At 44.6% G+C, this 14,530-nt stretch overlaps 2 protein-coding genes across 2 annotated transcripts; both read left to right on the forward strand.

Annotated features, from left to right (window-relative positions):
• Positions 1-3,291: 3,291 nt before the first annotated feature.
• LOC127907082 (polycystic kidney disease protein 1-like 2) lies at positions 3,292-6,819 on the forward strand. The gene is made up of 8 exons (XM_052460771.1): positions 3,292-3,785; positions 3,897-4,066; positions 4,172-4,232; positions 4,616-4,711; positions 5,600-5,731; positions 5,939-6,164; positions 6,275-6,465; positions 6,583-6,819. Exons 2-8 carry the CDS (start codon positions 4,020-4,022, stop codon positions 6,817-6,819), a joined length of 990 nt encoding a protein of 329 aa, XP_052316731.1. The 5' UTR covers positions 3,292-3,785; positions 3,897-4,019.
• LOC118393848 (polycystic kidney disease protein 1-like 2) lies at positions 6,660-9,189 on the forward strand. Its single transcript, XM_052462235.1, has 3 exons — positions 6,660-7,010; positions 7,105-7,279; positions 8,937-9,189. Exons 1-3 carry the CDS (start codon positions 6,960-6,962, stop codon positions 9,005-9,007), a joined length of 297 nt encoding a protein of 98 aa, XP_052318195.1. The 5' UTR covers positions 6,660-6,959; the 3' UTR covers positions 9,008-9,189.
• The last annotated feature ends 5,341 nt before the right edge of the window (positions 9,190-14,530 follow it).

The following is a 14,530-nucleotide window of genomic DNA, read 5'->3' on the forward strand; positions in this document are numbered from 1 at the left end:
CGCTGTGGATGACCACATCGTCTATGTACGCCGCTGCATACTCTTGATGGGGCCGTAGAATGGCATCCATGAGGCGTTGGAAGGTTGCAGCGGCTCCGTGCAGTCCGAAGGGCATCCTCACATACTGGAAAAGCCCCTCTGGGGTGGCGAAGGCAGTCTTTGGGCGATCCTCCGGAGCCACCAGCACTTGCCAATATCCCTTCGTCAAATCCAGGGTAGTGATGAACTTGGCCTTTCCTAAGCGCTCCAAGAGTTCATCCATGCGGGGCATGGGGTACGCATCGAATGTAGAGATGGCATTCACGCCCCTAAAGTCGTTGCAGAGTCTCATACTACCATCGGCTTTGGGGACCAGGACTATGGGACTGGACCACTCGCTCGTCGAGGGCTCGATCACGCCCATCCTCAACATCTCCCTCACCTCTTTCTTAGCGATGACTCGGCGAGCCTCAGGAATCCTGTAAGGGTGGATATGCACTTTCTTGCCGGGTTCAGTGTGGATATGGTGGAACAGGACATCTGTTTGTCCTGGGAATGGAGAGAATATTCGACCAAAGTTCATATTCGACCAAAGTTCCCCCCTTCTCCCCCAACAAGATTTAGATGCAAGTGGCTGTTCCACTGGTTGTCATAAGGTGTATGCACCAATTTGTAAGTCGCTCTGGATAAGAGCGTCTGCTAAATGACTTAAATGTAAATGTAAATGTAATAATCAGCTTGTCTAGCTGTCTTGACTGCTCCGGTAGGAGAGTTTGGCCACGGCGCACCTGTGGTAGAGCCTCTTTTTTTTCTTTGCCCTCCAGGGCCATCAAAGCCACCTCCTCCTCTCGTCCATGGTACGTCTTCAGCAGGTTTATGTGATAGAGTTGGACCTTCTTCCTCCTGTCAGGTTGCTTGATGAGGTAATTGACCGGTGAGACCCTTTTCATTACTTCGTAGGGCCCCCTCCACTGCGCCAGCAAGCAATGTTCGGCCGTGGGCACAAGCACCATCACTTTCTCTCCCACGGTGAACTCACGGGGGGTCCTGGATTTATCATAGGCCCGGCCTTGGGTCCTTTGGGCCTTCTCCATATGCTCCTTGACTATGGGCCACACTGCTGACAGGCGGTCTCTCATCAGGGTAACGTGTTCTATTGTGGATCGAAAGGGGCATGGTTGGGTCTCCCAGGTCTTCTTGGCTAAGTCGAGGATTCCTCGACAGGGTCTGCCATAGAGCAATTCAAACGGAGAGAATCCAGTGGATGCCTGGGGTACTTCTCGCAGGGCAAACATTAAGTGTGGGAGAAGCATGTCCCAGTTTTTCCCGTCTCGGGACACCACTCTTCTCAACATGCTTTTAATTGTTTTGTTCAAGCGTTCACACAACCCATCTGTTTGAGGGTGGAATATGCTTGTACGTATCTGTTGAACCTGATATAACCGACACAAGTCCTTCATCAACCGGGACATGAACAGGTTCCTTGACCGGTTAAGATCGTCTTGGGAAGGCCCACACGAGAGAACATCAGGAATAACTCCTTGGCAATTCCCTTTGACGACATGTTACGCAGGGGTATGGCCTCCGGGAACTTGGTAGCGTAATCTATAACCACTAGGATGTACTCGTGTCCTCTGGCGGATTTTGGGAGGGGTCCTACGAGGTCCATAGCTATGCGTTCAAAGGGAGTCTATGATGGGGAGAGGAATCAAAGGGTTACGTAGGTGTGGCCGTGGGGCTGTACGTTGACATTGATCACACGTCTTACAATACCTGGCCACATCTCGGGTGACACGGGGCCAATAGAATCTCTGCATGATTCTGTCAATAGTCTTGTCTCGTGCCAGGTGTCCTCGTAGGACGTGGGAATGGGCTAACTGTAGAACTGTATCCCTGTATGGTCTAGGCACCATTAGTAATTCCTGGTTTTCCCCCCTTCGTCGTACGACCCAGTATAAGAGACCCCGCCTGATTGCATAGTAAGGAAGAGGGGGCTCACCTGATCCGTCGACGTTCCTCCCGTCGATCACCTTCACCTTCCTCATGGCCTCCCTTAGGTCTGGGTCTCTATGCTGCGAGGTGCCGAACTGTCCCTTTAATTCCTGGGGCAGGTCAACCTCAGTAGAGGGATGTGGAGGTTGTTCCACATCCCCATCAGGGGGGACCGAGGAGAATCCCTTCCAGGTTCCCTCCTCGGATGGAGCTTCAAATATATCCCTTAGTGCCTGGTTGCTCCTTCCTTCCTGCGTTGTGTATAACCCTTCACAGGTGTCTTCATCGGTGGTTTCCTGGAATATCTGTCGTAAACGTTGGGTCGCTATTTCTTCCTCTGCTGTAGAGGACGAGGACGCGGCTACGTCTCCTTGTAGTACTACTACCTCGGGCTTGGAGTTTCTCTTCTTTCCTGTCCCCCTTCTTCCCATGCATAACGTCATCTGCCGAAGCTCCTTATATGGGGGACAGTCTCTCCCGATCAATAATGGCACCTTCAGCTGGGGCACTTTCCCTGCCCTGACTGTACACCTTCCTTTTGGAGTGAGAATAGGCAGATTCACAGTGGGGTAATAGTGGGTGTCTCCATGGATACAGGATACGGCTACTTTGTCTGGTAGCAGTGTTGCGGAGGTCACCATCCGCTCCTCTACTAACATAACCATACTTCCAGAGTCGAGAATAGCTACCACATCTTGTCCTTCAACTCGCACCGGAATCTCTGAGGCTGGGGCTATCTCCGCTAACCAACAGTGTTGATCCTGCCCCCTCAAAACGGGATGTGTGGGGGTAGGCAGTGACGACTCCGTGACCATGGGCTCATCCTTGCTAGGACATTGTGGGGCATAATGGTTGAGAGACTGACATTTATAACACCGACCCGGCTGTGTGGTGGCTGACTTCTCCCACCTCCGGGGGGGGCATGGACGTTTCGGTGGCGGGCGCGGCGGGGTGAGTCGTGGTACGGGATTGGAAGACTCCTTCCGTTCCTCCTTGCCACTTTTTAACAACTCCCCTGTAGACCGATATGTTTCCACCGCCTGGGCTATGTCGTCGGCTGACAACGGGTTTGTACAACTCAATTCTAAAGAGGAAGACAGCCTAATGATGAAAACGATCATGAAAATCACATATAATTCACATTATCAGTAGCACTTTCTGTAGTGACAAAAGCAGGCTTACAATATATGCCCCTTATCATCTACACAACTTATACCACTCTGTTACAGTATGTACTATGTAAAGTGATTTTCCTCTCCTGCAGTATATAGGAAGCAGTGGTTGCTGTACGGCTTTCGGACAGTACCTGTACTACGTGCTTCTCTGCTTGATTCTAATCTCTCTACCCCTTATCAGTTGGATTACACAACTAATCTTTAGTCGACCACAATGTGAAAAATGGCACAGCATCATCAGCCAATGAACTGTAGTTGTCCCTCAGACAAATTCAAATAATACAGTAACACACATGAAAATACATGAAATTCAAATGCAGAATGCAATGTGATGCATTTCAAATGAAACTAAACAAAAATACCCAAGTAGGCCATAAACTTTGTTCTAGTTTGGTAAATTTCAGTTCTTGAATTTGAAGACATTGGCAAACTTGAGCAGAGACTAGCACCTAGCACACACAGTTATATGCATCACCCAGCTGTGTCTCTGGTCCACAGTCCAGAAAAACGTCACCATTCGGGAGCCCATCAGGGAGTTTGGCGTCATTAAGTGCTATAGCATGAACCAATCAACAGATGGAGCAAACTGCAAGGCCCTGTATGGCAGTCCCCTTCAAATCCAGGTTGAAGTAGAAGCTGGTAAGTAAAACCAACATGAGCAGAAATAAAAGCATCTGGTCTTACATTTCCGAGAGTACAAATCTTGGTAGAATGAGACAACTTTTCTATCTACAAATGTGACCTACAAAGTCTACCGTGGTGAGATGTTGGTGGCCAATTCATCAGCAGTCGGAGGAATCGTCCCACACAACATCACAGTGGGACCAGAGGTGGAGCAACAGCTGGGCTCTGGCTGCCACCAGCTGACCCTGCATGCCTCTAACGGGGTCTCGGTCTTGGGCGTGTCCACTGAGCTGCAGGTGTGTCTGATGGAGCCAGTGGAGGGCCTGCTGGGATCAGTGATGGCTGAGGAGGGAGAGTATCCAGACTCAGACCTCTATGTTACTGTCTCCCTTCTCTTCCAGGTGTCTGGAGCCAACGGCAGCATCTCAGAGACCAAAGACATTTGAAAACAGAAGCATGCAGGTTTACAATATCTCAACCAACATCTCTACTCAAACTGTCATCCAACAAACCTTACTCAGAGATTAAAACAGTGACTGACGAAGATACCTTTTTTATTTTTTTATTCTTTATAATATTATTGTTTATATTATTCATATCAACTGTTTTGTTACATGATATTTGCAAGTGAAAGTCAGGTCCTGGATTGTCTTCTCACACATGGATGTGGGGAACACAGCAGTTGTTTGTCACAACAGTTCAGACCTCAGGCAGGATGGCTATGCAAACACAGTATGTTAAATAGCTAAGAATTACAAAAATATGTACTGTCTTTTCCTTTTTCACTAATGTGAAGGTAATTATTTTCCTGCAGTTTATCTTCACATATTTGTTTTCATCCCCAGACAGAAAAGCATATGAGAGTTCGCCGGGCCTACACCTTGAGAATTACTGCCAGTCCAGAAACTGCCAGTCAAGACACTGAAAGCGTCAAACTTGAGGTAACTGGCTTAGGAGGACTATCTAATGGAAAGCAGAGCAAATTTGAATGGGAATGCAGTAAGTACCAGTTAGGGCTTTTAAGCCACAGGGCTGTTGAAGAGAACCCTCTCACCCCACCCTATTCCAGTATTAAATTATAACAATGACTGTAAACTTTGTTTCATAACATCCATTTTCGGTAACAATCTTAATTGTTTTTTTTCACTGTTTACTCAGTGTCGTGTCTCATCTTTTTACAGCATGGCCTTATTGTGGTGTTTTCTAACCATTTTCCTTTTCCAACTCCGATTGAAGAAGACTGTAAGGGTAAGGGAAAATACAACGATAAAACAACGGACAAGACGTGTTTGATTGAAAAAGACTGTCTTCCAAACCCATTCGAGCACTTTTTCTGTGAAGAGACGGATTGGCAATGGGAAATGGGTTGACTGGATTTAAAATTGCGATGTATCACGGTTACTCCAACAAAATTCACCAACTTTAGAATTTGGTAATATGGGGATAGGCCTAAAATAGTGAAGTAAATATATATGTCATGCTATTTATTTCATGACAACTCCTATCAGTATCATTATGAAACAGGCAATGACAATATTATACAAATTGCTATTTAAATTGCACTACAATTCTAGTATCATCATCATAATCATCCTCAGAGAAGTACAAGTAACTTCCAAAATAAAGGAAACACCAACATAAAGTGTCTTAAAATAGGGTGTTGGGTCACCACGAGCCACCAGAACTGTTTCAATGCACCTTGCATAGATTCTACAAGCTCCAATCTGCAGTGGTGAACACAGTGGCTAATCTACATAAGCAACCCACTACCCAATTAGGTAGTGCTTTTAAACTCTCTCTCTTGATTCACTATTTCCCACTTGTTACAGATGCTGAGTTTGAAGAATAACCCATTTTCATGGAGCGAGGAGAACAATATTACCGGCACTGTGGGGTCTGTCTCCCTGACGAGAGGAGATGGTTCTGTCATCCCCATAGAGAACCTATCTGAGGAGATTGAGGTCAGGGCGCTGCAAATCCCTGCATATTCTATGTCATTTGAGAGTGAAACAACTCTACCGTTGCCTTAATAAAACCTATGAAATTAAAGATACAAGAATGCAGATCCTGGATCAGATATCATTGGCGAATGACATCATGTTGTATATAAGAAATTATAATCTCATTATCTCTTCTTTGAAAAACATAACCTCTTCTTTGATGCTCAGATCTTCTTGCCAAGGCCTGAAGGAGGGCAAGCAAAAAGCACAATACTGTACTTGGGAAACTACAGCACACTGATGATCGACGCCCCTTCACCTGATGTAACACTGGTGCTGAAGATAAAGCCATCGAAGGACATAGCCTTTCAACTGTTCCTGGGGTATAAAGACTACCCAAACGATAAACAATACATAGCCGAGACTCAGATGCCTCACCAGAGCAACACGCAAGGTGATGTTCCTCCTGAACGTACATGAGTCACGTAGACGTAACAATTGTGAAGTATGATGAACGGATAACATTTAATGTTTAGAAACTGTGTGTGTGTATTTTGAGTCCAGAGGAGAAATACACCTGGGTCCTGGGTCCCAATGATTTGACAGGAAAAGTTGGGGTGCATTACCTTCTGGTGAGGCCCATTGTAGAAGCAGGGGTTAAATCAGTCAATGCCACTGTGACTGTCACCTCCATTGCTGCCCAGTGCAAGTATTGGAATGAAACCTTATCCACCTGGAGTGAAGATGGCTGTAGGGTGAGTTCAACAAGTACCTACACAACACCTTATAATAAAACAAAGGCACATTGCAGAATCCCTGCAATCCTTGACCAGGCCATAATGAAATACATAAACCAACTGTGATCTCCTTAGGTTGGTCCTTTAACCACACTATTGGCCACCCAGTGCTTATGTACGCACTTGACCTTCTTCGGGAACTCTTTCTTCTTCATGCCCAACCTCGTAGACGTGTCACGTACAGCTGAGCTCTTTGCCACCTTTGCCCAAAATCCTGTGGTGGTGTGCTTTATTGGTTCCATCTTTGTTGCTTACGTATTGGTGGTCATATGGGCACGCGGGAAGGACATCCAGGACACAACCAAAGTCTGACTTGAAAAACCACTGCTACCATTTTATCATCTTTGCCGTTGAACTTGCTGTTGATGCATAGTTTCATCTTCAAGTGTTACTTCTTGTAGGTGAAGGTAACATTGTTGGAAGATAATGACCCCTTGGCTGAATACCGTTACATGCTGAATATCAGCACTGGGCATCGGCGTGGTGCTTCCACCTCGTCTCAGGTCAGTACCAACAGCTTCCACTGCTGCAGGACATCATATTCTGTTCTCTGATAAAACCACACTCAGTCACCCTGACCCTGTGTTGCTGCTGCAGGTTACTGTGACTCTGCTGGGCACGGAGGGAGAGAGTGAGCCACACCACCGCGCTGACCCTGACAAGCCTGTAGTTGAGAGGGGTGCAGTGGATACGTTCCTGTTGACCACACCCTTCTCTCTGGGGGAGCTGCAGAGCATCAGGCTGTGGCACGACAACTCAGTGGGGCACCCTGGTAGGAAAGGGGGAGGAGGAGAAAAATCCATGACCAAAGCTGAACTTTGAAGTAAAGATGTAGGCCTAGTTGACGATACGTTTTCGTGCAGGTATATAAACAAAATATGGTGCAAGATGTAGAGACAGGACAGAGGCTTTTGCAATGTAACAGTATAACTTTATACCGTCCCCTCGCTCATACCCGGGCACGAACCAGGGACCCTCTGCACACATCAACAACAGTCACCCACGAAGCATCGTTACCCATCGCTCCATAAAAGCCGCGGCCCTTGCAGAGCAAGGGGAACTACTACTTCAAGGTCTCAGAGCAAGTGACGTCACCGATTGAAACGCTAATTAGCGCGCACCACCGCTAACTGAGCTAGCATTTCACATCCGTTACACTCACCCCCCTTTTGACCTCCTTTTCCGCAGCAACCAGTGATCCGGGTCAACAGCATCAATGTAACAGTATAACTTTAGACCGTTCCCTCGCCCATACCCGGGCGCGAACCAGGGACCCTCTGCACACATCAACAGTCACCCACGAAGCATCGTTACCCATCGCTCCACAAAAGCCGCAGCCCTTGCAGAGCAAGGGGAACTACTACTTCAAGGTCTCAGAGCAAGTGACGTCACTGATTGAAACAATATTTAGCGCGCACCACCGCTAACTAAGCTAGCGTTTCACATCCGTTACATATACAGTGGGGCAAACAAGTATTTAGTCAGCCACCAATTGTGCAAGTTCTCCCACTTAAAAAGATGAGAGAGGCCTGTAATTTTCATCATAGGTACACTTCAACTATGACAGACAAAATGAGGGGGAAAAATCCAGAAAATCACATTGTAGGATTTTTTATGAATTTATTTGCAAATTATGGTGGAAAATAAGTATTTGGTCACCAACAAACAAGCAAGATATCTGGCTCTCACAGACCTGTAACTTCTTCTTTAAGAGGCTCCTCTGTCCTCCACTCGTTACCTGTATTAATGGCACCTGTTTGAACTTGTTATCAGTATAAAAGACACCTGTCCACAACCTCAAACAGTCACACTCCAAACTCCACTATGGCCAAGACCAAAGAGCTGTCAAAGGACACCAGAAACAAAATTGTAGACCTGCACCAGGCTGGGAAGACTAAATCTGCAATAGGCAAGCAGCTTGGTTTGAAGAAATCAACTGTGGGAGCAATTATTAGGAAATGGAAGACATACAAGACCACTGATAATCTCCCTCGATCTGGGGCTCCATGCAAGATCTCACCCCGTGGGGTCAAAATGATCACAAGAACGGTGAGCAAAAATCCCAGAACCACACGGGGGGACCTAGTGAATGACCTGCAGAGAGCTGGGACCAAAGTAACAAAGCCTACCACCAGTAACACACTACGCCGCCAGGGACTCAAATCCTGCAGTGTCAGATGTGTCCCCCTGCTTAAGCCAGTACATGTCCAGGCCCGTGATAATGCCCTAGAAGCCGGTGTTTGGAGGATATATTAGCACAGTTGGCCAACACCCATGCCAAAATATCATCCAAACACCGGCTTCATGGGCATTGTCATTTAAACAATACAGTATCAACTACCCCATTTAACAGTGACCATTGGCTACTGTAGGTGTATTAATGTCAGACCAATATACCAGATTTGACTGATCTTCTTTTTTTTTTACAGCCCTCAGACGAAGAGGAGATAGTGGATCTGATGCTGATGAAGTTCTGCAGCTTGTTCGGGATCAAATATAAGAAAGAAGATAAAGAAGAAAGTAACAGTCCCAACAATGCCTCTGTTACTAAGAAAGGACCCTCCACTATATCCTCATAGATGCTTAGTTCTCAGTAAAGATCTGCCAATCTGTATGAATTGATATTGGAACTGCTTTCATTTATGTTGCTCAATAGGAGTATTAAAACACGTTATATCAAGACTTTTGCACCACTTGTACCTTTATTTGAGTATTTGAATGGTTCCAACTAACTATTTTCAAATACCTGGGTTAAATGCATGAGAGTGTATAATTTATAATGGTCGAGTAGGACAGTCAATATGTTGGTAGAATTTCGGCAAACTAGTCCTCCGATTTGCTTTGTTAAAATTCCCAGTTACAATAAATGCAGCCTCAGAATGTATTGAGAATCCTGTTGGCTTTACTGACTCCGACAGAGTATCCCGAGAGAGTCATGTTTCCGTGAAGCAAAGTATGTTACAGGCCCCGATGTCTCTCTGGAAAGAAATCCTTAATCTAAGCTCATCAACTTTTATTATCCAAATACTGAACATAAGCAAGTAATATACTCGGAAGTGGTGGGTGGTGTGCACGCCTCCTAAGTCGAACCAGCAGGCCGCCTTGAGTGTCTCTCGTCTGCCGGCGATGTTTTGGGTCAGCCTCTGGAATAAGTGCAATTGCTCTGGGGAGAGTGAACAAAGGATCTACTCGAGGGAAGTCATATTCCTGGTCGTAATGCTGGTAGTTCTAGTGAGTTACCGCCACTCTTAATATCCAATAGTACTTCCCGGCTGTATGTAATGACACAAAACATTTCCTGAGCTAATAATATAAAAATAAATCATCAAAAAATCTAAACACACTGCAAAGTTGTCTAATAGCCAGTTGCGATGCTGTCATCTCTGACGGCGCCATCTTCAACCACCGGTGTTTGCATCAGGTCTACCATCCTCTATCCCAAAAATATAAATAAGCCACACAATGAAACAATGGAAACGAATACAGTTGGTTATTGGCTAAGCTAGCCCTACCATGCATAGATTAAGCAGAAATCTAGCTTGGCTAGACTGGCCCATAGTTGCATGGATAAACTGCAAGCTTGGCTAGCGACTGTAGCTAGCTACAACATAGGTGCTTTTCGCAATGCGGGTATATTTACAGAGGCCTCCATCATTCTGAAATGTAAGAAGTTTGGAACCACCAAGACTTTTCCTAGAGCTTGCAACCCGGCCAAACTGAGCGATCGGGGGATAAGGACCGTGGTCAGGATGGTGACCAAAAACCCGATGGTCACTCTGACAGAGCTCTAGAGTTCCTCTGTGGAGAACCTTCCAGAAGGACAGCCATCTATTCAGCACTCCACCAATAAGGCCTGTATGGTAGAGTGGCCAGACGGAAGCCACTCCTCAGTAAAAAGCACATGATAGCACGCTTGGAGTTTGCCAAAAGGCAACTAAAGGACTCTCAGACCAAGAGAAACAAGATTATCTGGTTTGATGAAACCAAGATTCAACTCTTTGGACTGAATGCCAAGCGTCACGTCTGGAGGAAACCTGGCACCATCCCTACGGTGAAGCATAGTGGTGGCAGCATCATGCTGTATTTTTTTCCAGCTGCAGGGGCTGGGAGACTAGTCAGGTTTGAGGCAAAGATGAATGGAGCAAAGTACAGAGAGCTCCTTGATGAACAGGATGCAGTGCCATCCATTTTTCACCAAAGCCACATATACCACCCACCACTGAGACCTGTATGCTCTCGTCGGCAGGGCCTCGCTACATATTCGTCGCCAGACTCACTGGCTCCAGGTCATCTATAAGTCTTTGCTAGGTTAAGCTCTGCCTTATCTCAGCTCAATGGTCACCATAACAACACCCACCCGTAGCACACGCTCCAGCAGGTATATTTCCCTGGTCATCCCCAAAGGCAACACTTACTTTGGCCGCCTTTCCTTCCAGTTCTCTGCTGCCAATGACTGGAATGAATTGCAAAAATCGCTGAAGTTGGAGACTTATATCTCCCTCACTAACTTTAAGCATCAGCTATCTGAGCAGCTGACCGATCACTGCAGCTGTACACAGCCCATCTGTAAATAGCCCATCCAACTACCAACCTCATTCCCATATTGTTTTTATTTACTTTTTTGCTCTGTTGCACACCAGTATTTCTACTTGCACATTATCATCTGCACATTGTTCACTCGTGTTAATTTGCTAAATTGTAATTACTTTGCTACTATGGCCTATTTATTGCCTTACCTCCTTACTCCATTTGCATACATTGTGTATAGATTTTTCTATTGTTTTATTGACTGTACTTTTGTTTATCCCACATGTAACTCTGTGTTGTTGTTTATTTTCACACTGCTTTCCTTTATCTTGGCCTGGTCGTAGTTGTAAATGAGAACTTATTCTCAACTGGCCTACCTGGTTAAATAAAGGTGAAATTAAAAAATGAAAACCTGCTCCAGAGCGCTCAGGACCTCAGACTGGAACGAAGGTTCACCTTCTAACAGGACAACGACCATAAGCACACAGCCAAGACAACGCAGGAGTGGCTTCGGGATATGTCTCTGAATATCCTTGACTGGCCCAGCCAGAGCCCGGACTTGAAACCGATCGAACATGTGCAGCAACGCTCCCCATCCAACCTGACAGAGCTTGAAATGATCTGCAGAGAAGAATGGGAGAAGCTCCCCAAATGCAGGTGTCCAAGCTTCTAGAGTCATACCCAATAAGACCGTAAATGCTGCCAAAGGTGCTTCAACAAAGTACTGAGCAAAGGGTCTGATTGCTTATGTAAAAGTTAAATGAGTTTTTTATTTGAAATAAATTAGCACAAAAACAATATATGTTTTTGCTTTGTCATTATGGGGTATTGTGTCTAGATTTGATGAGGGGAAAAACAATTTTGTCAATTTTAGAATAAGGCTGTAACCCAACAAAATGAGGAAAAAGTCACGGGGTCTGAATACTCTCCCGAAGGCACTGGTTTTGGAGGGGCGCGGGGGGCTGCCATACTGTATATGTACAGTTGAAGTCGGAAGTTTACATACACTTAGGTTGGAGTCATTAAAACTTGTTTTTCAACCACACCACAAATTTCTTGTTAACAATCTATAATTTTGGGAAGTTGTTCAGGACATCTACTTTGTGCATGACACAAGTCATTTTTCCAACAATTGTTTACAGACAGATTATTTCACTTAAAATTCACAATTCTAGTGGGTTAGAAGTTGGGTCAGAAGTTTACATACAAGTTGACTGTGCCTTTAAACAGCTTGGAAAATTCCAGAAAATGATGTCATGGCTTTAGAAGCTTCTGATAAACTAATTGACATAATTTCAGTCAATTGGAGGTGTACCTGTGGATGATTTCAAGGCCTACCTTCAAACTCAGTGCCTCTTTGCTTGAAATCATGGGAAAAAAACAGCCAAGACCTCAGAAAAAAAATTGTAGACCTCCACAAGTCTGGTTCATCCTTGGGAGCAATTTTCAAACGCCTGAAGGTACCATGTTAATCTGTACAAACAATTGTACGCAAGTATAAACACCATGGGACCACGCAGCCATCATACCGCTCAGGAAGGAGACGCGTTCTGTCTCCAAGAGATGAACATACTTTGGTGCGAAAAGTGCAAATCAATCCCAGAACAACAGCAAAGGAACTTGTGAAAATGCTGGAGGAAACAGGCACAAAAGTATCTATATCCCCAGTAAAACAAGTCCTATATTGACATAACCTGAAAGGCCGCTCAGCAAGGAAGAAGTCACTGCTCCAAAACTGCCATAAAAAAGCCAGACCATGGTTTGCAACTGCACATAGGGACAAAGATCGTACTTTTGAAGAAATGTCCTCTGGTCTGATGACACAAAAATAGAACTGTTTGGCCAAAATGACCATCATTGTGTTTGGAAGAAAAAGGGGGAGGCTTGCAAGCCGAAGAACACCATCCCAACCGTGAAGCACGGGGGTGGAAAAATCATGTTGTGGGGGTGCTTTGCTGCAGGAGGGACTGGTGCACTTCATAAAATAAATGGCATCATGATGGAGGACAATTATGTGGATATATTGAAGCAACATCTCAAGACATCTGTCAGGAAGTTGAAGCTTGGTTGCAAATGGGTCTTCCAAATGGACAATGACCCCAATCATACTTCCAAAGTTGTGGCAAAATGGCTTAAGGACAACAAAGTCAAGGTATTAGAGTGGCCATCACAAAGACCTGACCTCAATACTGTAGAACATTTATGGGCAGAACTGAAAAACCGTGTGCAAGCAAGGATGCCTACAAACCTGACTCAGTTACACCAGCTCTGTCAGGAGGAATGGGCCAAAATGCACCCAACTTATTGTGGGAAGCTTTTGGAAGGCAACCCAAAATGTTTAACCCAAGTTAAACAATTTAAAGGCAATGTTACCAAATACTATTTGAGTGTATGTAAACTTCTGACCCACTGGGAATGTGATGAAAGAAATAAAATCTTAAATAAATCATTCTCTCTACTATTATTCTGACATTTAACATTCTTAAAATAAAGTTGTGATCCTAACTGACTTAAGACAGGGAAGTTTTACTATAATTAAATGTCAGGAATTGTGAAAAACTGAGTTTAAATGTATTTGGCTAAGGTGTATGTAAACTTCCAACTTCAACTGTATGTATATGTATGTGTGTATTTCGGAGGGGTTGGGTTAAAAGGCGGAAGTAAAATTTAAATTGGACCTTGTGTGCAATTGACCATTAAACTGATCTTAATAGTAATCTATTGTATTGGGAGCTATGGAGGGGGTGGATAACAAAATGTTGCTGGATATGTACTGCACATGTACTTTACTAACCACATTCTTGGTTAGTAAAGATCCTACTGAGTATTTTCCACCCCACTTTACCTAAGACAGTATAGTTTCTTTCTCTACAGCCCAATATTCTAAACATACCAGTGTCAGCATTTTATTATTTCATTAATTGAAAAAAACTTTTTTTAACTTTTTTTTTTTCCATAAAATACTTATTGCCTTACCTTATTGCCACAATTAAAGCGGCCATTGATTACATTTCAATATATTTTTTATCAGCTAATGATATAAATACAATCTGTTGAAATGCAGGCTTTTATTTTATTAAGTTTTCCTCATTCCCCTACAAAAGTGACATCAAATTGACTGGCAGTATAGTACTGGGTTGAGAGCGGGAACATAGTTCATTATGGCTCTAATATGTTGAAAAGGAAATTCTGACAGTAAAAATATATTTATTTCTTATCATTTGAATAAGGCAGGTTAGAGCTTCTGCTAGGGTTTGAATGGTGGTTGTTGAGTATAAAGGTCTCTCTCTAACCAGAGTAGCCTACTGGAGTGTATAGCACTGCGTACTGGACACAATCATCTTATACTGCATGCAGGCTGCAATGAGTGCTACATCATTGGCAGCCTTAAAGAAAGAGTATAACTCAGAGGCTGTTGACAGACGGGCCAGAGGACCTTATTATAGCCCATTCACTGTAGGCCTTTGCTCCGTTTGTTTGTGAACAAGGATAATGC

The sequence above is a fragment of the Oncorhynchus keta genome, chromosome 14 (assembly GCF_023373465.1).
Source record: "Oncorhynchus keta strain PuntledgeMale-10-30-2019 chromosome 14, Oket_V2, whole genome shotgun sequence".
Classification (NCBI taxonomy): Eukaryota; Metazoa; Chordata; class Actinopteri; order Salmoniformes; family Salmonidae; genus Oncorhynchus; species Oncorhynchus keta.